Source organism: Protopterus annectens, chromosome 8.part1 (assembly GCF_019279795.1).
Source record: "Protopterus annectens isolate FY-2018-M chromosome 8.part1, PAN1.0, whole genome shotgun sequence".
In the NCBI taxonomy this organism is placed as follows: domain Eukaryota; kingdom Metazoa; phylum Chordata; order Ceratodontiformes; family Protopteridae; genus Protopterus; species Protopterus annectens.
The window spans coordinates 247,242,739-247,268,404 of record NC_056742.1 but is presented as its reverse complement, the minus strand read 5'-3'; the positions used below and the strand labels follow the sequence as shown (position 1 = coordinate 247,268,404).

General features: G+C 42.5%; 1 protein-coding gene across 2 annotated transcripts in view; it reads right to left on the bottom strand.

The window, feature by feature from the left end:
* Nucleotides 1-1,814: 1,814 nt before the first annotated feature.
* Nucleotides 1,815-25,666, bottom strand: part of ANKRD11 (ankyrin repeat domain 11) — a 1,034,395-nt gene continuing 1,010,543 nt past the window's right edge. For both annotated transcript variants that reach the window (XM_044081841.1, XM_044081842.1), the window contains exon 11: nucleotides 1,815-5,351. In XM_044081841.1, the coding sequence (XP_043937776.1) occupies nucleotides 5,166-5,351 (186 nt within the window). In that variant the 3' untranslated portion in view covers nucleotides 1,815-5,165. The remainder of the gene's footprint in view (nucleotides 5,352-25,666) is intronic.

Here is a 25,666-nt window from a genome sequence, read left to right as displayed (position 1 = left end):
CCTATGTTTCTCTCTATCCCCATCTCTCTCTCCTCTCTTTTCTCTTAGCCTCCTTCTCTCCCTGGGAAAAGGTGGGAGGTTGAGTCCCAGCCAGGGGAGATAGCACAGCTGGCTGAACATCCACAGCCGTGACTGGAGCCACTGAGGGAGAGGAGGAAGAAGCAGAATCCGCGGGCAAAAGACCCGCCAGGATCAACTTGTTCCTCCTATCCTTCATAGCCCGGGGGTTAAAGGCTGCGCAGAAACGGCAGCCCGATGACAAATGCACTACCCCCAGGCAAAGAACGCACTGAGTGTGGCCATCGGCTGGAGATAGCTTATGGCCACACTCAGAGCACTTTGAGAAAATGGCCTTAGGGCCTTCAGCCACAACAAAAACCACAACCACACACACTGACACACAAGAATAAGGGGAAGAGTGAATATACTAAAATTAAGCTAAGCTAATGGATTTCAAATAAACACAAACACACACCTCTCTAATTTTACCAAAAAGTCAAGAATTTGACAAATACTCACAACCTAACCACCAGGAGCTCGTAACTCGTGCTTGTTAAAGCCGCGGCAAACGAGATCTAGGGACTGGAAGGAGGTAGCAGGGTATTATGGGTAAGGGGAAGGAGCTTGGAGCTCGGATCTTTAGCTTGGAAAGCTGCCGGCTTGGATCCAGGTCGGATCCGATAGCCACAGGTTGCTGATCAAATTAAGTTAACTACTTCAGATCAATGTTTTCCAACAAGGCTGGAAGGATTAAAATTGTAATTACGATACACATCACAAACTTGGACCTCAAAAGGGAAGTAAGAACTGAAGCAAGCACTTCTTTGATGAAAGGGTGGAGAAGAAATATACAACTGCCAAGCTGAGTAGTGAATTTGGAGGGAACAAGGAAGCAGATTTTGGAGGGAACAAGGAAGCACAACTGCATGAAGCCTGCCTATACAATCATACAACACAGAATAGAATGAAAACGTTTTATCAGTCTTTTTTCTATATATCTCTAACTAAAACAACCCAAACTATCATCTTTTTGGTGGTAAAAGCTTCAGCTTTTAATCTGGAATCAAAACATGGTGCACATTTCTAGTCTTCCAAAAGCTTAAAAATTCTTTATCCCCAAACAATGAGCAAACTAGGAGATAATTTCCCCTTTTTACTGTGGAAGTACTACAATTACAAAGCTTAAGATACAGCAGTAGCATCTTCAGTTATGACAGTTTTTCTGGCTGAGGAGAGATGACACTGCAAACTGCTCCAGGAAAATTAAGGCTGAAAAGAAGAGATTGAAAGAAATCGTGTTCAGTGCCATCAGCTGAATGACCACAGGGAGCAAGCAAGCAGTATGTAACCATGAACACAGGATGGGTGATGACAAAGCACAACTAGGGAAAAATGTTCATGGACACAGGGTGCTGCTCCCTCTTGTCTCCTCAACTCCTGAAACTGTGAGATACAAACAAAGGTCCAGCCTTTAAAAAAAAAAAAAAAAAAAAAGTCCTTGTAGGTTACTCAAAACTAATCAAGGTTTTTGCTTTCTAATGCCAAAAAACCTAAGTGATGAACAGGGAGGGGGTGGTAGAACGGGCATAACATTTTATGAGTTATGTAACCAAACTAGATTACCAGAATTGTTTGAAACAAGTTGATGATTACACTGGGCTCTTTCAGCAGAATCTTGATGAGCCTTGGCTCTAAAACCTTCAATGCAATACCAAATTTACATTCTGCAAATTATTACAAACAATGCTACAATGGTAACAGTGATCTATGCTGCATTCAATGAAATCCACACTGGGAAATAACTTGCAATCTTGTGCCTCTAATAAATCCTGATGTACAAAAAAAAAAAGAAGTATTCCAACCTTCAACACAGTTCAAGAAACTGAAACAAAGAATTTTAAGTGTTTATATAGGGCAAGGATGCCAAGCATGAGTTGCTGAACATTAGGAAAGCTATGTATAGAACGACAATTAAAATTTAACATCAAGGATTCTCCAAAACGTTATGCTGCTCATAATAAATGCAAAATACTTGCATGATGGGTACAGTTGCCAACTGTTACTTCTATACACACAAAACAAATGTGCACAGAATTCTTAAAACATGAACACAGAGAGGCCACCAATCAGAAATCTCTTCCTCTCTACTGTTAATAGGAACCAGGATGGCAAAGCCATTCTACAGAATAAAAAAAAAATCAATCAAGGGGACTATGGGGAAACAATATAATTTGGGTGAAATGTCTTAAGTATACTGCTAATAAGAGGATAGTCAAATAATGTGCTGCTTACACTGCTGGACCAGACTTCTAATACTTAAAGCAGTACTCTCTTCAATATGTGCTCCACATAAAATACACCAACATGAAAGCAAAGCAAATTACAGTGATAAACTTATATTTAGTTATCATTTGTTTACTGGGAAAGTCCAACTTGGAACAAAGCCAATTTTCAGCAGAGGCCCGGGAAGAAACGCTCCAGAGCACAAATGCATGAAGCCTGCCTATACAATCATATTACACAGAAAAGATCTTGAGGCATCTGGGCTCTTCTTATTGCACAAATTAAGAGTAGACTAATTTACCAGCTACAAGTACCTCAGAATAATCTATAGGTGCACAGACAGGTTCAATGTCAACAAAAGTCCCCTTCTCAGGGAAACAATAAAGGAAATTAAATTACATGCTCCAAGTTACAGTGTGAACGTTTTCTTTTTTTTTTTTAAATTCAGAGATTTTGAGTTTCGCTGCCTAGCAGGCTGCTAGTTAGCACACAAGATTAAGGTTATGAGTTCAAAAGCTACCTTCTATATATCATTCTGAGTTTTGATTCCGCCAGCCTCAATTTGCATACTGTTTGACTCTGAGCAAGTCACTTAGTGCTCTGGGGCAACTGGGAAATCGGGCAAACCCTATCAGTGGGGCTCCTGGATTGTATGCCTAGGAGCTATCTATAACCTTATCTCAACCACTACAACATATTGCTTTTTATACATTAAAATCATGTAATGTATGACAGAGATCTACCACAGGCTTAAACAAAAGAACTGAGGTATCCCACATCCTAACTTACTGAATGTCTTTATCTAGTAAGGAAACAAAAACAATTTTAAAGTTAAAATAGAAGTTATTTAATTCATTTTACAGAACATTCTGCAAAGTATAGTCTTTGCCAACTACTTGTTAACTGGGCCACGTCTCTGAGCTAACTAAATTATGAAGTACACTTCTCTGTTCCTTGAATTACAGATAACCAGCTGTCTTGATGACAATGGAACAGATGCAGTGCCAGAAATTGGAAGGGCAACATATTAAATTAAAACTTAGACTGGTAGTGACATTATGAAAGAATTATAAAACCAATTTATACTGTGTCGACCTTAATTTAAAAACACAAACAAGGAATTAAAAAATACGCTCACAAGGTTATTCACTCTTGTATGATCCTAACAAAAATTTGGAAGATGCAAATTTCTGAACCAGAATACATTCAGTCTATTTTAACAGCTACCTACAATAAAAAAAATTCCTTTTTTTCTTTTCGGCCACAAAATCATAAGTCTAATGGCAAAGTCCAACCACTGATATTTACTTCCCAACAAACTCTGTTACAAGTACGCAAGAAAGGTGCCTGAAACCGCATGTGCACATTTTCCTTTGTATTTTTGTGTGTGTGCAAAACTGAAGCCCTAGAGGGTGAAAGACAAATTGTCTTTGGAGAATATTTTCTTCAAGGTATTTCATACAGCATGATGAATACCACAACACCTTTCAGAACTTCTTTACCCTCTTAGATACATGCTTACATTCACACTTTAAGCTGATATAAAATCACACATTTTTATTATGCAATGTGATACTTTTATATTTTATTAGGGGCAAAAAGGACATTGTCTGTAGGATATCATGCTCTTCTGAATGTGGAATGCCATCTGTGCAATTCTGTGCTGCAGCAGACTACTTCTCTTTTATGCAATGGAGACCTGTCAGTGAAGAAACACAGAATATCCTCCCCCCAAAAGAACATACAAAATACCCCATATTTTTGGCCCATCATTTTTCAAGGGAAAAGTGCCGCCTAATGTAAACTATACATACAAAGATATTTAATTAATTTATCTTTTCTTTACAAGCAACTGAAACAGATGTTACAGTACATAAAATATTTACAACTGTGCAGTAATGTGTTGCAAAATAAATTATCTAGAAGGCAGCAAAAGTAGATTGGTTAAAGTGTATAAAACTGTACAGGATTTATGGGACACAACAATATATTTTTTCTTTCTGTTAAACAAATATTTGCTTTGTAGTGTTTCAAGTGATGTTCTCATAAAGAGAAACAAAATGCCCAAAAGTTAAACAAAATATAAACTACAAGTAGAAGAATCCACTTATATGTGCTCAAAAGTCAGTCTTTGCCTTACACAGGGCATCATTTTTATCATTTAAGACAGGGCAACATTTCGCCTTGGCCAACATAGGTGATCTAGCGCAGGTGACCAATCACAGACAAGAGTGAACTGCATGCACAGTCTTTGCAGTTACTATGTGACATGTCTTAAAACAATGATAATTATGAGCATTACTGAATTTGATGAGATAACATCCCTGTATGAAACTACAGAGATTCCATCCAGCTTTAACTCCAGACCAAAGTCTTTTTTTTTTAAACTTAAGGGGGGCCTAAGACCCTTTTCTGCATTCCCTCCATATGAAGTGGAGATAAATGCTTTGAAAGTTTGTACTGCAATTCTTAGGTGAATCTGCAGCCCATTTACTGCCACCGTTCACAATTATAGCAATCGTGTGGACAGCAATGACTTGCTCAGCAGCTACTACAAAACGATTTTGTACTTGCACCACTTCTCCATGTGCAGCCTCTTTTTTTGACATGCTGGTGTTGCATCGCTATATGCATTTTTTTGTAAGTTGGCTGGTTTGGAGAGTGAAGGGCATGGATTTCCACCTTTCAGACTCACTTCTGCCTCCGGTACAGAAGTGTCTAAACACTGAAGATAGTGCAAACGCTGTTTTGTGAAGATGCTGCCTCCTCGGTCACTAGGGATCATCAGCAAGCAATTTTAAGATGAAATTAAGGTCTAACATGGCTGTAAAGCCCTTCAGTTCTTGCCACACTTCTGCCAGGAAGTTTTTACTGTCATACTGTCATGCTGGCAAAAGCACAAAGTCATCATTAACATCAACCATTGGCACATAGAATGACGGAACTTCATTCACACACAGTGACTTGTGCCCAGCTGGATCTAATTCTTGTACCTTCTGTTGCCACTCCATTCTCTGCACTGCATTGAGGGCTGCAGCTTCATGTTGCTGTCGCATTAGCAAGCATGTCTAAAACAGCAAAAGGAAAAAGTTAAATATCTAATACACTAAAGTCTACAGACTAAATATTTACTACAAAAAATATTGCATGCAGATTGAGTTAGGTTGGTGTTTTGTACAAGTAATTCACATTCTTACAAGGGACAGATGAAAATCTCTATAAAAAAGCACAGCATGCTAATTTATTTAGCTTGACGCTCTGTATAAGTAATTCACATTCTTACACAGAAGATATGAAAATAATTAGAAGTTATATACTTACCATAACTTGGTATCTGTGTTGCCCATTTTCATTCTTCCTCACTACTGGGTTACGGACATTACTCGTCCGCATTTCATAGACTTGGATCCTAGTCTTGAGCTCCTCTCTCTACCCACAATGCTCCACCCTCTCTACAGCTTCCTCAGATCGAATTTGCTGCCTGTTTACAGGATTAAGAGACAGTAAAGACAGAAAAGAACCAGAGGCTCAAAACAGGAACATAAAAGTCCCTAAAAATGTACTAAATCCTCTAGGAGCCGGAGGAAAGGTGAGGAAGAATGAAAATAGACAACACAGACGTCAAGTTACAGTAAGTACATAACTTCTAAATCTGATGTTGTCCTTTTCATTCTTCCTCACAAATGGGTCAGAGTCCCCAGCTACATTACCCTTGGGTGGCCTCAAGGAAGGATATGCTGGAGCAATGCCGAATTAAAAGAAGCTCTACGTCTGGAGACAATGTCCGATTTGTAATGTGTCACAAAAGTGGGTCTTTGACCAGGTGGCTGTGGCACAAATCATCAATCAATGCTTTGGAGAAGGCAGGAAAAGTGGCCACAGATCTAATAGAATGGGCTTTAGGAGGGTGAGGCAGTTGCAGACCATTTTTCAAATAAATTAGACCATTTTTCGAATAAATTAGAGAAATACAATCTGTAATTCATTTGGCCACTGTTATCTTGGAGAATGCTTGGCCTAAAGGGTTAGGATACAGAGATACAAACAGTTGTTCAGATTTTCTGTTCTGTTTTGTGCTATGAAGGTAAAATTGAAGCTGTCTATGCACATCAAAATGCTGTAAAACATATTCGCCCTTGATAGAGAAATTTGGAAAGACTGTCAATTGAATAGACTGATTAATATTAGTCTCTGTGGCCAATTTATGCATAAAGGAGGGAATGGTATGGAGGGATGTTCTATCTTTATGAAAACTGAAGTGAGGCAGTTTAGACGAGGCCTGAAGTTTGGAAATTCTCTTTGCTGACATAATGGCTACCAAAAATATGGTTTCTAGGAAAGAAATTTAAGTGAGGCCCTGAAGAATAAAGAATAGTTGTGTAAGAACTTACCATAACCATAGATGTCCTTCTCTTCCATGTTGCAGTATTCAAAACAGTGGGGAGGTTGCTGCCTGCAGCACCAGACATCCAGCCAGTATACCAAAGTCTTTGGATAAGGGGTACATGCGACATTGCATGTAAGAGCCATAAACTTATCTTGGCTATATATGTGATATCTGCACATACCCAACTCAGAACTGACTGCCGCATACCACAGAACCCCTGGGAGGCTAGAAGGAAAGAAGCTTTCTAGGCCCACACATACCACCAGTCAAGGAAGTATTTAAGCTGTAGAACTATATGGCAGCTGTTATACCCTTTTTAGGAAAACAAACAGAAAAGAAAACCAACCCTTAAAGAAGGGGGTGGGCAGAGGATTGAAAACTGCAACATGGAAGAGAAGTACATCTATGGTTATGGTAAGTTCTTACACAACTATTCTATGTCCTTCTATTCTCATGTTGCAGTATTCATAACAGTAGGGAGAGTACCAAAGATTTAGGTAGGAGCCTGGGAGGTTGGTAGGGAGACAGAGTCGATGAGCCCCAGCAAAACTGACCTGGCAAACCCAGCCCTTGCTCTAGAAATCAAGTCTAACTTGTAATGCTTGGTGAAAGTATGTACAAACCACCATGAGGCTGCTTCCAGAATTGAAGCGCGGTCAATGCCCCTGAAAAAGGCTGCTGAAGAGGCAGCTGCTCTGGTGGAATGGGCTTTCACACTGGAATTAAATTCCTTTCCATTAAAAGAATAGCAAAATGAGCTGGCCTTAGAAATCCATGAGGCAATGGTCTGTTTTGATACTGCCTTGCCCAGGGCTCTAGGGTGAAAGGAGACAAAAGCTGGTCAGACTTTCTAGTGGATTTGTTCTTGTCCAGATAATACCTCAGTTGTCTTTGAACATCCATGGAATGCAAAGTCCTTTCTGAGGAGTTCTAAGGCTGAGGGAAAAAACACAGGTAGATTAATGGTCTGATTTAAGGAGAGCTCATTAACCACTTTAGGCATGAAGGAAGGATTGGTTCTGAGAGAGACTCTGTCTCTGTGGAAGATAAGGTATGGAGGAGTGCCCATAAGGGCTTGGATTTCGGAGACCCTCCTGGCAGAAGTAAGGGCTATCAACAAAACTGTTTTCCAAGTATATAACTTAAGCTATGCTGAATGGGCTGGTTCAAAGGGAGCTAATGTGAGTTTATTCAGCACAAAATTTAGGTTGCAAGATGGAGGAATAGACTTACGAGGAGGTCTGATATGGAGAACCCCTTTTAAAGAGAGTTTTATGTCTAGCCTGGATGCCAGTGGGGGTACTAAAGGGAGACAAGCGGAGATGGCTGACAAATGTACTTTTACAGAAGAATACGTCAGTCCAGAATGTAGCAGCTCACACAAATAAGAAAGGACCATAGGTACTGGGGCAGTAATGGGTCCTGTTTGTTCTTGAGACACCACCTGGAGAATCTTTTCCATTTAGATAAGTAATTTCTCCTGGTACTAGGTTTCCTGGCCTCCTACAGGACATTGAATACATGCTCTGAATACAGGTGTCTAAAGGGGATAAAAATTCTATCACCCATAAGGGTCAGTTTGAAGTTGAGCACCTGTGGATGTATGAGGGATCTCCTGTGTTGTGTGAGTAGGTCGAATCAGTGAGGTAACCTGTGGTTGACTGTCCTTGGCTAATAGAAATAGTAGGGGAAACCAATGCTGTGTTGGCCAAAAGGGGGTCATCAGTAGGATTTTTGGCTTGTCCCGCTGAATCTTCAGAAGGACTTTTTGAATCAGTGTGAAGGGGAGAAGGCATAAAGGTACATCCCCTTCCATGAAAAAGAGAAGGTGTCCGCCTTCCAAGCTTGTGGATGCAGAATTCTTGTGCAAAAGAGGGGCATCTGTCTGTTCTGGGAGGAGGCAAACAGATCTGCCTGTGGAATACACCACCTGTGAATAGGATCCAAAAATACTTCCCCGTGAAGCATCCATTCGTGAGAGGGTGCTAAGGTATTGTTGAGGGTGTCTGCCATCACATTCTCTGCTGAGGGAATGTAAACAGCTTGCAAGTGTAAGTGAAGGTTTGCCACTAGGGACCAAATATGAATCGCCAAGATGCAAAGTGGATAAGACCTTGTCCCTCCCTGCTTGTTGACATACTACAGAACAGTCATATGGTCTGTGATTACCTTTAAGGTGCCTGGCAGCAGAATCTCTTGGAAGGTCTGCAGTGCCAAGAGAAGGTCCCTCAGTTCCTTTATGTTGATATGGTTCCTTTTTCTCTGGGTGGACCACTCTCCCTGAACTTTGTTCTGACTGTTGTTGCTCTGCAGGATGGCTCCCCAACCCATATCTAACGCATCTGTATAGATGAGGGATGTGCACAGGTACCCCTTGATTGAGGGTAATGTTGGAGATCCACCATGACAGTGCCTTTTTCAGGCAGGGAGAAGGAGTGTAACATCCAGAGAATGTATGTGTTGGCTCCACAAATTCCTCAAGACCCACTGGACTTTCCTCATATGCAGCCTGGCCAATGTACCATGAGAATAGTACAGTTGTGTACACTTACCATAAATGTAGATGTTAGAGTGTATTCACTGTTGCAGTCATTACATTTGGGTTATCTGCTTTGCAGTAGCCCTCAGTCGGCCTGATTAACAAAGTCATGGGTCCTGCATCTGTTACTGTCCCTTCTTCCACAACGTCAGGTCGTCAGGGGGTATAAAATATGCAGCCAACGCCATTACATCAGTTTTTCTTGCCCCAGATATCAGGTGTCCCCCTAATGGGAAGCAATTAAATCTATAAATACAAGAATATACCTCCAACAGAAAAGCAAATACACCAAAAAGCTTTTAGAGCATAGAAGGTGAAAGTAGAGATATAGCCAAGGAAGAAAAGGGGGTTGGAGGGAGGGTAACCAGGACTGCAACAGTGAATACACTCTAACATCTACATTTATGGTAAGTGTACAACAACTGTACTATGTTCTTCGTGTTTCACTGTTGCAGTCATTATATTTGAGTAGATTCCCAAAGCTAAGGTTGGGAGGAGGAATTTAAATAGAATTAGGACCAGCTATAAGGCTCTGCAAGACTGCAGTAGCAAAACCGGCCCTGATTTAGAGAAAATTGGCAAATGGTAATACTTGGTGAAAGTATGTACAGAACTCCAGGTAGCTGCTTCTAAAATGTCCCTAGTAGGGACTCCCTTAAGAAAGGCTGTAGAGGTGGATGCAGCCCTGGTTGAATAGGGTCTGATGCCCTGTGGGATAGGTTTTCCATGGTGCTTATAGCAGAAATGAATGCAGTGGCCTATCTATTTTGAAATGGTTTGTTTCGAAATAGCTTAACTCTCTGTCCCTGCAGCAAATGCCACCAGTACTTGTTCAGATTTCCTTTGAGGTTTAGTCCTGCCCAAGTAGAATCTAAGCTGTCTGTGCACATCTAAAGAGTGCAGTATCTGTTCCCCTTTGCTCTGTGGGTTAGGAAAAAAGGTAAGCAAATAAATGGACTGATTAAGAGCCACACTGGATACCACCTTGGGCATGAATGAGGGATTGGTTCTGAGGGACACCCTATCTGCATGAAAGACGATGAACGGTTCCCACTGCCATATGGGTCTGTAATTCAGACACCCTACTTGCAGAAGTGATTGCCAAAAGGATAGAAAATTTAAATCTGCAGTAGCAGCTGGCTCGAAGGGAGGAAGAGTGAGTTTCTCCACAACAAAGTTAAGATCCCAGGCTGGAGTTGGAGCTCTCCTGGGTGGCCTTAGATTTTTGGCCCCTCTGAGGAACTGCTTGAGCAGTGGGTGAGAGAAGAGGGGGAGGAGGCTCTGTGCTACAATGAGCTGAAATGGCTGAGGCATGAATTTTAATGGAGAAAAAGACGAGCCCTTATGAAGCATCTCAGTTAAGTATTGTAGAATATGATGTAAATTGGGCATTGCTGCGTTCAAAGCAAGTCATTGAGATGGTTTTCCATAGGGGGAGTCTTGCTGCTCCCAGGTTTGGGTGCGGAAACCCCCCAATGCCTAGTCTTGTGTGTCCCTTGGGACTGAAACTTGGGGTTTCTGCTGTGTCTGGGTTTGGCTTGAGAAGACCTGGAAGGGGCTGGAAAGGACCAATTTTTTGAGGGCCAGTGCCTACTAAATCTAGGAGGCTGAACTTGTAAAAAATATTTAACAGTTTGCATAGATTTAGCTTTATCTTCCATCTTTTTAAGAACTTCCTCAGCCTTGTTACCAGACAGGTGGTCCTGATTTAAGGGAGCATCAAACACTTTAGCTTTAACATGATCTGGCAAGGATTGCCCCCGTAAGCCAGGAATGCCTTCTGAGCACAGACCCAGTAACAGCAGCCCTGCAAGAGGCCTCTAATGAATCAAATCCACATTGCAAAGTATGTTTTCCAACCCGTTCAGCAAAATGCATTAAATCCTGTAATTCTTTATTTTCAGCACAGTCAGGCATTAACATAATTTTCTGTTTAAGCAATCCAATAACATGTTGTTGATATTTTAACATATGAAACTGGCAGTTTAAAGCCCTAATGGCCAAGGCTGCAGAAGTGTAAACTTTGTTACCCCATCTATCCAGGGCCCTGGAGTCTCCATCAGAGGGGGTAGGATTTTTAGCAGTAGAAGCCTTAATGCCCTTGGGTATCTGTGAGACCGTCTCTGGATCTGCAATAGGATTTTTAAAAAGGAACTTGTGAAAATCAGGAACCCTGTAATATGTCAGGTTTTCTGGGAGCCGGAGGCAAAGAATCAGGGGCCAAACTAGATTCTGAAAAGGCATCAACAACAATGTATAGTACAAGACGTATAACTAAAGGCCTACGCAGAGGCAGGAGTACGAAATTCCTACGCCTCTTTTTAGAATCAGAAAAATCCTGGCTTTTCCAGTGGAAATGCTCCCTTAGAGTACATGTAAGGTTTCACCAAAAGAAAAATCCTCTGGAGGGGAAGCAGAAGGAATTGAGTCCTGTGCATCAGAATCCTCATAAGTAGATAAGGGCAAATCCAGATCATCAGAAGAATCAGAAAAATCAGAATCCTGTTCAGAAGATTCATAAACAACTTCAGTCCTAGGTCTCTTAAAAGGGGGAGGTTGGCTTCCCCTGATTAGAGTTATAAGATCTTCAGCCATTCTTATAATTTGTTTTTTAGGCATAGAGGCATGAGCATGCGGCCTGGGCGTCGGTTTCTTAGGCATGGTTCGAGATTTTGGCCTAAATGAAGAAGGAGGCGTCGGTTTAATATGCAAGTCCGTAGTCCTGAATACAGCCTCAGAAGCCGGTGCCTGCACAGCGGCTCTGGACCCATCCAAGGCAGAGAGATCCGCAGGTTCCACACTTGAAGCATCTTGCGGCATACCAGACTCCGAATGGGTCTCAGTAAAGGCCTGCAAGTCAGACATAGCGGGTATCAGAGGCTGCAAAAGAGCCTCACTGAGTACCGGCGAACTGGCGACTGGCAGCTTTGGACCTCAGCGGCCTGTCTCTGTCTATCTTTGCATTTTTTTGGAATCCCAGTAGTCGGAAGGCTAACAGATGAAATTTCTGGATAATTAAACAGAGAACCAAAATATTTAGAAGCAAAAATATACAGACGACGGATAGTGCGCTGTTTAAATAAAGCACAAAACCGACAGCAAGGCACGTTGTGGTCAGGGCCTAGGCAAGGAATACAGTACGAATGAAAATCTTTGTGAGGTATTTGCTTTCCACAATAATGCAATTATTAACTTTTACTGACATCGGTAAGGAGCAAGAAAAAGTTTCCCCAATGGGGTACTTAGCTTTAGTTGAAGACTTCGGTTCTGAAACTCGAAAACAAAAATTTCAGGAGTCGGCCGACCGGCACTTGCGAACTGCTTCTGCTTCAGGCACCGCATGGCAAGAAAGACTGATGTAATGACATCGACTGCATGTTTTATAACCCTGACGACCTGACGTCATGGAAGAAGGAACAGCAACTGACGCAGGACCCAAGACTTTGTTAATCAGGCCGACTAAGGGCTACTGCAAAGCAGATAACCCAAATGTAACGACTGCAACAGTGAAACACGAAGATCATCAAGGAGGCCATATGGCTCAGCACCCTCAGAAACTCCCTGGCTGAGATGGCTGGGAGAGGAAGGAGAGATTGGAAGTAGTGGGTGAGGGTTTCCACTTTCTGGCAGGGGACAAAGGTGGACATCATTTCCATCATTATCCTGCACCCCCAGAAGACCGGGTTTTAACTTGGTGTCATTTGGGATTTTTGTAGATTCACTGTGAAACCTAGGTCCTTCAAGATCCTGGGCACCAAATCTAATTGATGGGACAGGGAGTGATGGTCCTGATGCAGGATTAGGAGCTTGTCTAGGTAGGAGTAAATTTGAATGCCCTGCATTCTGCAATGGGGGCGATAACCAGGGCTAGAAACTGTGTGAACACTCTTGGCACTGTAAACAGTCCAAATGGCAATGCAGTAAACTGAAAATGTGAGGAACCTACTGAGAAACACAGGAATTTCCTGTAGCTGGGGTGAATGGGGGTGTGAAGGGAAGCATCCTTCAGATCCAGGGATGCCATAAAGGCTTGGTGAGGGATAAGAGGTAAGAGTGAGCTTCTTGAATGTAAGCACCTTGAGATACTGATTGAGTAGGGACAAGTTGAGAATTGGTCTCTAAGGACCATCTTTTCTTGGAACCAAAAACATTCTGGAATAAAAGCCCTTGGCTGTCTGATCCAGAGGGACATGTTCTATTGCGCCCGGAGATAGGAGCTGATCCAGAACTGCAGGAAAAAGGTGGAGCTGATTTGATGGAGGTTGAGGGGTCCCCTGGAAGGGTGGAACTGCCCATCAAGTCATGAACTAACCATTTTTTTATGACAGAAAGGACCCCAATTCTCTGAAGTGATTTTCTATCAGGAGAGTAGGGATAGAGTTAGATGGAGTGAACAGTGGTGGGTGGGGATCTGGGTAAGAAAACTGATTCACAGTGGAGGAGCTCTGTCTGGGATAGGCAGTCTCCGAAAGGAAGTAGGAATTGAGGTGGAGGAGGGTCTAGGGTGGTTTGTTTCCTAGGGTGCCTCTGTCCCTCAGACTGGGCTGCAGCAGAGTGGGAGGACTGTCTACTTAAAAACAGGGTATTTTGTGGGTAGTTCCTGTGGTATCTACGAATGGGCAAGACAAGTCAATGTTTCAAATTTTGCAAATCTTTGTATTTTTCTTGGAGGGATTTAAGGAGCTCAGTTAAAGCAGTGCCAAAGAGAGCTTTATTATCCAGAGGTGCATCAAGCAATTTGGCCTGAACATCCAAGGGTAGAAGCTGGAGTCTCAACCAGGAATACCTCCTTAGGACACAGGCAGATGCTGCAGACTTGGATGATGCTTCTACAGCATCACAGCTGCACTTGACTGAATGCCTGGTCACTTGAGAGACAGCAGAGAGCAGGGCAGATAGCTGAGACTTGGTAGGAAAATCTGCTACCTAAGACATTAGGGCAGTAGCCTTAGACAATGACTAAGACAAATTTAGCCATGTGGGTTTGATAATTAACAGCTCTAATGGCCAGGGTGGAAGAAGTGTACATTTTCTTCCCCAGTCTGTCCATGAACTTGCTATCTTTATCTGTTGGGAACAAAGAAGAGGATTTGTCTACTGACATAGCAACAACTGCAGGGTCTGCAGGAGGATTTCTGAACAGGAATTGAGCCTGCTGGGGAACCTTGTAAAATCTATCAGGTCATTTGGAAGCTGGAAGCTGAGAGTCTGGGTTCTGACAGGCAGCCTGAAAGGCATCCTGGAAAGCTGGGAGCAAAGGGGAACTGCAGACTGGGAAGGTTGTTCCATCTGCAGGAGTTCAAAATATCTCTTTTTTGACTCCGACACATAAGAAACTTCCCATTTAAAATGCTGTCTCATTAAGGTAAAGGTATCTCCAAAGGAAAATTCTTCCTCAGGAGAGTCAGGGCTAAGGGAATAGTCTTCTTTAGGGGTAGCAAAGTCCTTAGGGGACTCAATTTGGGAACAATAAGTCAGGGATTCATCTGAGGAAGAAGTTTCTTTCCTCAGAGTCTTCCAGGGGTTGCACAGGGGGTAGAACTGGCTGTGGCATTGGAGATTGAAGGGCCTGGAAGGCTCTGAACAAGTTCTGAGAAAAGGCTTCCCGTCTTTGTGTAGATTATGCAGTTCTGTGCTTTTCTGTTTCTTTTTTAAAGAAACGGGAGAAGTAGTCTGTTTAAATCCTGCAGGTTTGTCAACCATACCGGAAAAAAGTGCCTACCAAAAAGACAAGACAATATATATATTTTTTTTTAATTGAAAGAGAAGAGGAAAAGGGAGAAAAACTACCAACAATGGTAGATAAAGAAATATACCTACAGGTATAAAAGGGGAGCAGAACACACTACCAATGATGGTATAACAAAAGAATTACCAAGAGTCTGGAAGCGATAATTAGGACAAGGAGGGAGGATGTAAGGATCAAAAAATACAATCACAATGCAAAGGAGCTTAAAAAGTCACAATCTTGATGGTCTTGAAGAGCGGCAAACAAGATCTAAAGTATTGCAATGTTCAGGGACATTATGCGCAAGGCAGAAGCTCAATATTCAGAACCTAGAATCTTCAGAAAGTGGCAGACTCAGATCAGATAGTTGGATCTGACCCCATTCGTTGAGGAACAAAAAAATTGACATCAGATCCCTTTTTCCCTTTGAGTGGAGGGTGAGTCTGCCTGTGAACAAAAGCTAATTTGGAGGGGTAATTCCTCTGAAACTTGGGAATAGGAGAAAAACACCTTTCAACTCCTGCTAGACTTTACCCTTATCCTGGAGAGACTTGACAAGTTCAGCAGCAGCAGTACCAAAAAGATTTTTAATATCTAAAGGAACATCCAATAGTTTGGCCTTAATGTCATCAGGTAGAGCCTGAAGATGAAGCCAAAAGTTACACTTCATAAAATGAGACAAAAAGGCAGCAGCCCTGAGGAGGTATCAGCTGCATTTAATAGAGTGGTGGGCAAGTTGAGATAGATCCTAACAGGAACAGGGCAGAAGCCTTCCTTGCAGCATCATGAAGGTCAGAAACCACTTTGGAAATCTAAGAAGGGAGGGCCAAGACATACCTGGTCACGTGTGTCTGGCAGTTGAAGGTCCGAAAAGATAAAGTGACAGCAGTATAAACCTTTTGGCCCAGCCTCATCATGGATCGACTATCTTCAAAAGAAAGTAGCTCGGTAGAGGACAACAACTTGGAGGGCTTGTCAGAAGAGACAGACACTACAGAAGGATCAGCAGAAGGGCATTTATAAAAAAAATCTATATTTATCTGGCATACTGTAAAATTTATCAAGTGTTTTGGGTGCAGGCGACTGAGAATCAGGTATCACACAGAAGCTGCTGAACAGGTATCCAAGGAGAGCAGACAGAACTGGGGGGAACAGTAGAAGGCTTAGGAGACTCCGTCTGGAGGAGCTCATAATACCTTTTTTCTGAGTATCAGAGATGGAGAGCACTCCCATTTAAATTCCATCATATGGGTAACACGGTCCCCAAAGGAGAATTCCTCTAAAGGAGAATCTGAACTATTAGAATCCATTTCCGCTGAACCATAGCTCAAGGGGGTGGGGGTGGGGGGATTTGAGAAGAGTAAGCCAGTGACTCTTCCCCAGAATCCAGATCCTCATCTGAGGAGTCTAGTTCCTTGTGTCTTTTAAGAGGAGTGGAAAACCAGAGAGGGGCAACCACAAACACCCCTTGAGGAAGCTTTAAACCCATTAAAGGATTAAACAACCCCAAAGTAAAATCCTGCCATTCACGTTGGGGGGCCTTAACTACAGGGGAAATTGCACTTGGTTTTCCATTTCTTTTTCTGTGGGAAGTCCAGACAAAGCATCCTTGGGAAGGTTAGAGCCTCAGTCCCTTGAATATAATCAGCCAAGGCTCTCCCTAAACGTCTGGAAATGACGTGTGTAAAGCCTCCGAGGATGTGAGTGAAATCAGACTAATGGCAACCTCTGATGGGGTTGCAGCACAGGAATCTGAGGCAACCAGAGGACTATCCTCTGGGCCTTCACTAGCCTTGAGAGAGATGTTCAGGGGAAGTTGGACAGCAGCTGTATCAGACCTAAGTTTTATGACCTTTTCTTGGCTGATGGCTAACCCTGAGGATGAGAAGACTCCACCACAGCACCTTGAGACAACAGCTTAAGACAGTTTTTAAGGTAAACACATAAACAAGACAGACAACTACTGAGGGTCTTGGGGACAAAAGTCTGGCAGACAGAACAAGAACACTGAATAAGGTTGTGGGAAGCACCCAAACAGAAAAGACATAGGTCATGTTTGTCTTTATGGGGAATATGCCTCCCACAGTGACTCCTTTTCTGGATGACATGAACCCAACAGCACTAAAATAAAAAAGAAAGATAATGAGAAACCCCAATGGGGTACTTACTAAAACACATCTTGGTAACCAGCACAGCAGAAAGGCATTCAGACTGTTGTTCAATGATAGCATTCAGACTGGAGGTAAAGTTGTTCTGAGGATGTGCATCCGTACATCACCTTTACACCCTAAGTCAGTGATGACGAACCATTTGAGCTAAGCGTGTCAAAATTTCGGAAAATGCCTAACTTGACTCTGCTGGTGTCACCCCCCCCCCCCAAAAAAAAAACAAAAATATATAACAGAAATAAATAAAATAGCATAGCTCTAAAAACATCAGGGATAAATCTTAACAGAATCGGGAACACATCTACAAATAAGAGACATGAATAGTTTTAAACTACCTGTACTATTATAATTTGAGACACTGACAGGAAAAAATTAACATGAATTAATATACATTTTCTGAAGTAAAATACGTCTATAAATCTAATTATTGCCATTATCAAGGGCAAAATGTTGCCAGTTTTAGGAGGGATTAAGAGGGACAGTTGAGAGGAATGTAAAACAGCACAGGCTTAGAAATGCAGACTACTTGCCTTTTGCAGAAGTGTAACCACGAAGAGAAAACACTGTCAGCACTACCCTTTGCAGACTATTGAGACAGTATACCAAAACCGTTTTTGACTTTAATAACTTCCTTCCCTCTGCAGCAGTGTTGTTGAACTGGCTACTGGCAAAAAAATTCAATGCACTTCACACGAGCAACAAATGCAAAAGTAGTTTCTTTGGTAACTCGGGTGTGGATGAACACTGGCATGTCACCTTTGACACACACGTCATAGGTTCGCCATCACTGCCCTACGCTTTGTGTGGGGAGTGTACATGTGATGTACGGTGCCTATAAATGCTAAAGGCTTTGGTATACTAGCTGGACACAGATATCTTTGGCAGGAGATCCCGTTGATGAAGGGTACTGCAACAGTGCTATAAAGAAGGGCATCACAGCTTAACATTTAGAATTATGGTGAGTTTTTATATGGCGCACTGTTGCAATAATAAATCTTGGGAAGACTCCCAAAGCTTATGGTCAAGTGTGTGGCTGGCACTTAGTAGGTGCCATTTACAACAGCCCCTGCAAAATAGCCACTGCAAATTCTGCCCTGATCCTAAAAGCAATGTCTACATTGCAACACCTGGAAAGAGTGTGGATAGATAAGTAACTGCTTCTAGAATGGACAGGATATTAATCCCTTTAAGGAAATAAGTTGTCATAGCTGCAGCAATCATGACGTGTGCTCTGATACATGGAGAGAGTAAAATACAGTGTTCTAGTCATTTAAAAAATGGTCTGCTTGCAGGAAGGCCTCCCTACTATGCCTTCTGCAAAGTAAATGAACAGTTGCCTGGTCTTTCATACTTACTTTGTTTTGGACAAGTACAATCTCAGTTGCCTATACGCACATCCTGGAAGTGCAATACCCTTTCCCTCCTCCTCCTGGGGTGCAAAGAGGAACAACAGAGGGATGTAGATAGTCTGATTCTAGGATGCCTCTTTTATCTATAGCTTGAATAAAGAATTGGTATGGAGCACAACTGCTTTGTTACTGAAAATCAGGACGAGATCATTTGCATGCAAAATCGTCGAATTCAAAAATCCACCAGGTTGAAACCACTGTTACTAAAAGGTAAGTTTCCAAGTCAAGTATTTAAGAAGTGTGTTTTTTTTTTTTTTGGGGGGGGGGTGTTCAAGGCAAGCTTCTCACACAGTTGAAGACCAGTAATGGCTGATAGTAGGACTGTTATTGTGCTGAAGGCAAAATGCTCTCTCAACTACCTAATCTCTTCCTGAAGGCAAAAAATTCTCACTGAACACATTTCATCTCTCTGCTTCCTCAACAAACCTACAACAAAGCTATCCAGCATTCACAAATAAGTACAATAATTTTGTTCTCTCAACTAGAAATGAAATAATTAACTTCTTTGCTAATCTTCCTAATAGCTCTTATCCAGACACTTCACAGGAATTTTAACATTTTTATCATTTTGCTATTACCTCCCACTTCTCTGCAATATCAGAGAAGGAAACGAGCTCTACTCTCACAACAAAACATCTCTTGTTTTAAATTCAGTAACATTAATCTGACTTTCCTGAAACTTGCAGCAAAGCATATAGCCTAACCTCTCACATGTTTAAAATTTATCTCAGACAACCACAAAGATCCCTCCTACCATCAAGCATACCACTGTTACATCACTTGCAAAAACACAATCATCTTCTTCTTTCGGCTGTTCCCATTAGGGGTCGCCACAGCAGATCACCTGTTTCCATTTCTTCCTGTCCTCTGCATCTTGCTCTGTCACACCAACCACCTGCATGTCCTCTCTCACCACATCCATAAACCTTATCTTAGGCCTTTCCTCTTTTCCTGTTACCTGGTAGCTTTATCCTTAGCATCTTTTTCCCAATATACTCAACATCCTTCCTCAGCACATGTCCAAACCAACACAATCGTGCCTCTCTGGCTTTGTCTCCAAATCTTCCAACCTGGGCTGACCCTCTAATATACTTATTCCTAATTCTGTCCACCCTTGTCACACCCAGTGCAAATCTTAACATCTTTAATTCTGCCACATCCAGCTCAAACTCCTGCCTTTGTCAATGCCACTGTCTCCAACCCATATAACATAGCTGGTCTCACTACCCTCTTGTAGACCTTCCCTTTCAATCTTACAGGTACTCGTCTGTCACAAATCACTCCTGACTCTCTTCTCCACCCACTCCATCCTGCCTGTACTCTCTTCTTCAACTCTCTTCCACACTCACCATTACTCTGAACTACTGACCCCAAGTATTTAAACTCATCCACCTTCGCCACCTCTACTCCTTGCATCCTCACCATTCCTCTATCCTCCCTCTCATTCCAACACATATATTCTGTCTTATTCCTGCTGACCTTCATTCCTCTTCTCTCTAGAGCATATCTCCATCTCTCCAGGGTCTCCTCCCACCTGTTCCCTACTCTCACTACAGATCACAATGTCATCTGCAAACATCATAGTCCACGGGGACTCCTGTCTGATCTTGCCTGTCAACCTGTCCATCACCATTGCAAATAAAAAAGGGCTCAGAGCTGATCCTTGATGTAACCCCACCTCCACCTTAAATGTATCCGTCACTCCCACCGCAGATCTCACCGCTGTCACACTACCCTCGTACATATCCTGTACCACTCTTTCATACTTCTCTGACACTCCTGACTTCCTCATACAATACCACAACTCCTCTCTAGGCACCCTGTCGTAAAAAAAACACAATCACCTTGCAAAATCACAATCACCTTCATATTTCAATGACTACAAATACATTTTTAATCACTGTCATCTAAGAAGAAGAAACTCATTCATTACAATGGCAGCCCTATACCCCAATGAGTATATCTACTGCCATACAACTGAATAACTTACTTCAGCAGACATATTTGCTCAACTAACCACAGCATTTGAGACTGGACTATTATTAAGGACAAGACTTTGACACATTTTTCGTCACAGACCAAGCTTCACCTTCAGGAGAGTTTACAGACTAGAGAAGTCTGGGCCCCTGTCCTCAACAAACGGAGGCACATACCCATGCAGTAACCTACTGTGCTCATACTGTTGCAACATGAGCCAAAGGAGCAGCTTTTACTGTCCTAACAACCAAAAGGAATTTACCTCGTCGATCAAGGGCAAAGTACAGCTGTATACACTTACCATAAATGTAGATGTTAGAGTGTATTCACTGCTGCAGTCATCACATTTGGGTAATCTGCTGGCAGGTTGCCCTCAGTCAGCCTGATTAAAGTCTTGGGTCCTGCGTCGGTTGCTGTCCCTTCTTCCATGACATCAAGTCGTCAGGGGTATAAAACATGCAGCCGACGCCATTACATCAGTTTTTCTTGCCCCAGATATTAGGTGCCCCCCAAATGGGGATATATATATATATATATATATATATATATATATATATATATATATATATATATATATATAAAATTAAAAACACAAAAAATATACCGCCAAACAAAAGCAAATACACCAAAAAGGCTTTTAAACATAGTAAAAGAAAGTACAGATCTAGTAAGAGAAAAACAGGGGGCAGGAGGGAGGGTAACCAGGACTGCAACAGTGAATACACTCGAACATCTATATTTATGGTAAGTGTACACAACTGTACTATGTTCTTCGTGTTTCACTGTTGCAGTCATTACATTTGGGTAGAATCCCAAAGCTATGGTAGGGAGGATGGATTTATACAGCATTAGGACCAGCTATAAGGCCCTGCACGACAGCAGTGGCAAAGCCAGCTCTGGATTTAGAGAAGAAAGGTAAATGGTAATACTTAGTGAACGTATGAACTGAGCTCCAGGTAGCAGCTTCTAGAATCTCTCTGGTAGGAACACCTCTGAGAAAGGCTGTAGAAGTCGATGCAGCCCTGGTGGAATGAGATCTGATCCCCTGGGGTATAGATTTACCATGGTGCATATAGCAGAAACGAATACAGTGGCTTATCCATTTGGAAATAGTCTGCTTTGAAATAGCCTTTCCCTCTGCCCCTGCAGCAAATGCCACCAGTAGTTCAGATTTTCTTAGAGATTTTGTCCTGTTTAAGTAAAATCTAAGTTGTCTGTGTACATCCAATGAATGCAGAATCTGCTCCCCCTTGTTCTGTGGATTGGGAAAGAAAGTTGGCAAATTAATGGTCTGATTAAGAGCCACACTGGATACCACCTTGGGCATGAAGGATGGATTTGTCCTGGGAGACACCCTGTCCACATGAAAAATAATGAAAGGTTCCACTGCCATAAGAACCTGTAATTCAGAAATCCTTCTAGCTGAAGTGACTGCTAAAAGGAAAGCTGTTTTCCAGGAGAGAAATTTTAAGTCTGCAGTAGCAGCTGGCTCGAAAGGAGGGAGAGTGACTTTTACCAATACAAAATTGAGGTCCCAGGCAGGGGTTGGAGCTCTCCGGGGTGGTCTTAAGTTTTTGGCCCCTCTGAGATACTGCTTTAGCAGAGGATGAGAGAAGAGGGGAGGTTCTGTGCTGTAATGAGCTGAAATGGCTGAGGCATGGATTTGTATGGAAGAAAAGGACAGGCCCTTGTGAAGCATCTCAGTTAAGTATTGTAAAATCTGAGGAATATTAGGCACTGCTGTGCTTATTCCTTGGGATTGATTCCAGGAACAGAATCTTTTCCATTTGTCAGCATAAGATTTGCTAGTACTAGGCCTTCTCGCCTCCAAAATGACACCCATCACAGGTTTGCTCAGGGATGCTAACAGTGAATTTAGGTGATTAGCCATGCTGCAAGATTCAAAGTTTGGAGCGGAGTGTGCAGAATTTGGTTGTTCTGCTGAGACAGTAAGTAAGGTGTCTGAGGCAGGTGCCACAGTGGAGGGTGTGACACATTGCGCAGGAGTGGGTACCAGTGTTGGCGAGGCCAATCTGGAGCAATCAGAATCATTTTTGGTTTGTTCTGTTTGACTTTTAATAGAACTTTAGAGAGCAGAGGCAGAGGGGGAAAAGCATAAACTGATAGGTTTTTCCAGCTGAATGACAGAGCATCCACTTTCCAGGCTTTTTTGTGATGAGTCCTTGTGCAGAAAGTACAGCTGTGCACCTACCATAAATGTAGATGCTAGAGTGTATTCACTGTTGCAGTCATTACACTTGGGTTATCCTGCTGACAGGCGACCTGCAGTCGGCCCGAGTTACAAAGTCTTGGTCCGGTGTCGGGTGCTGTCGCCTCTTCCCTGACATCAGTGCGCCAGGGGTATAAAAGTCGCAACCAACGCCATTTTCTTCAGTTTTTCTTGCCCCAGATGTCAGGTGCCCGCAGATAGGAAGGCTGGAAAGATAAAATTATGCCAAAAAACATGCATATATTACTATAAACATTTCTTTCATCTACAAGCAAATACACCACATAAGTTGTATAGAGTTGAGAAGTACAGAAAAGTCCCAGCAATGAAAAGGGGGATGGTGGGTGGGTAACCTGGACTGCAACAGTAAATACACTCGAACATCTACATTTATGGTAGGTACACAACTGTACTATGTTCATTGTGTTTCACTGTTGCAGTCACTACACTTGGGTAGAATCCCAAAGCTGAGGTTGGGCGGCTGGGTCTAAATTGGATTTGGAGAGGCTACCAGGCCTTGCAGAACTGCAGTGGCAAAGCCTGTCCTGGATTTAGAGTAGAGAGGTAAGTGGTAGTACTTGGTGAAAGTGTGCACTGAGCTCCAGGTTGCAGTTTCTAAAATGACTTTGGTTGGTACTCCTCTGAGAAAAGCTGCTGAAGTGGCTGCTGCTCTGGTAGAATGAGGCCTAATGCCCTTAGGCACTGATTTGCCACGTTGTGCATAACAGAAGCGGATGCAGTGGCCTATCCATTTTGAAATTGTCTGCTTTGTAATAGGCTTTCCTTGTGATCCTGCAGCATAGGCTACAAACAGTTGCTCAGTTTTTCTGAAAGCTTTTGTTTTGTCCAAGTAGAATCGTAGCTGTCTGTGCATATCCAAAGCGTGCAGAAGTCTCTCCCCTTCATTCTGGGGATTTGGGTAGAAAGTAGGTAAATCAATGGTTTGTTTCAAGGCCACAATGGTGACCACGTTTGGCATGAATGTTGGATTTGTCCTAAGAGAGACCCTGTCCTGATGAAAAATGATGAAAGGTTCCACAGCCATTAATGGCTGTAACTCTGAGACTCTTCTTGCTGAAGTTATTGCTAGGAGCAGAACAGTTTTTCATGATAAAAATTTTAGATCAGCTGTGCTGGCTGGTTGAAAAGGAGGCAGTGTGAGTTTTTCTAAAACAAAGTTGAGATCCCAAGTTGGTACTGGTGCTCTCCTTGGGGGTCTTATATTTTTTGCCCCTCTGAGGTAGTCGTAGTAGAGGATGTGAAAAAATAGGAGGTTCCATATTGTAATGAGCTGAAATGGCAGAGGCATGGATTTTAATTGATGAGAAAGATAGGCCTTTGTCCAGCATCTCAGTTAGGTATTGTAAAATCTGAGGTATATTAGGGACAAGTGGTTCGAGCCCTTGTGCCTGGTTCCAAGCACAGAATATCTTCTATTTTTCTGCATAAGATTTCCTAGTGCTGGGCCTCCTGGCTTCTAAAATGACATTCATAACAGCTTTAGAGAGAGGTGCAGTCTGAGTGGCTACATTATCTGCCATGCTGCCAGATTTAAGGTTCTGAGTTGACTGCAGAATCTGACTGTTTTGTTGTGTCAGAAGATGAGGAATTTGAGGTAGAGGCCAAGCTGGGCCTTGAGGCAAGCTCTTTAGGATTGGGTACCAGTGCTGGCGTGGCCAGTCTGGGGCAATCAGGATAATTTTTGGCCTTTCTTGTCTGACTTTTAGGAGTACCTTGGTAAGGAGAGGCATGGGAGGGAAGGCACAGACTGTCAGGCCTTTCCAGCTGAATGATAGAGCATCCACTTTCCATGCTTGAGAGTGATAAGTTCTTGTGCAGAATTTCTGTATTTGGTAATTGTGAGGGGAGGCAAAAAGATCTATGTCTGGGCGTCCCCATTTCCTCGTTATCATGCTGAACACCTGTGGATTTAGTTTCCATTCGTGAGGATCCATGAGATTTATGCTTAGTTTGTCTGCCAGTGTATTTTTTGTTCCTGGCAGGAATTGTGCCTGCAGATGTACTTGATAGGTCAGTGCTGTGTTCCACAAAGTCATGGCTTGTCTGCATAGGGGGGTAGGAATGTGTGCCCCCTTGCTTGTTTATGTACCACATAACTCTGGTATTGTCCGTCTTTATTAATAGTTGTCCTGGATGTAGTAGGTCCTTGAAAACTGTCAGGGCATTCTGTACAGCTAGCATCTATTTTTGATTGATGTGAAGATGCACTTGTTCCTTGGGCCACGTGCCCTGAACACATTTTCCTGCCTTATTTGCCCCTCAGGCATAATCCGATGCATCCGTTGTTATTGTCTGCCTGGCTGTGGGTAAAGTGAAAGGCTGTCCCTTGTTGTGGTGACAGGCCTGGGCCCACCATCGAAATTCCTGTTGTAGGCAGGGAATTAGAGTTATGATCGTCTCCAGGCTGTGACAATGCGGAGTCCAAACATTTTTTACATACCATTGTAGTTTCCTCATATGCAGTTTTGCATATGGAATTAGTAGAATGCAGGATGCCATGAAACCCAGGGACTGCAGAATTTTTCTTGCAGGGAGCTGGGTTTTTGTTGCCATCATTTGAAAGTAATGAGTCAATTGCCTTTGTTTGTCTGGCGTGAGATAAGCCACCTGGGCAGTTGTATTTAAGCTTGCACCCATGAATATTATCTCTTGAGAGGGCACTAGTTTTGATTTCTTTTCGTTTACTGTGTACCCTAGGCAAATTAGCAATCTTTTTACAAACGCCATATGCTTTAGAAGAATGTCCTTGCTCTCTGCTTGAATAAGGCAGTTGTCCAAGTAGGGATATATTTGAATTCCTTTTTGTCTGAAAAATGCAATTACTGGTGCCAGGCATTTTGTGAAGACCCTGGGTGCAGTAGATAAGCCAAAGGGCAGTGCAGAGAATTGGTAATGCATTGAGCCTGCTATGAATCTGAGGTATC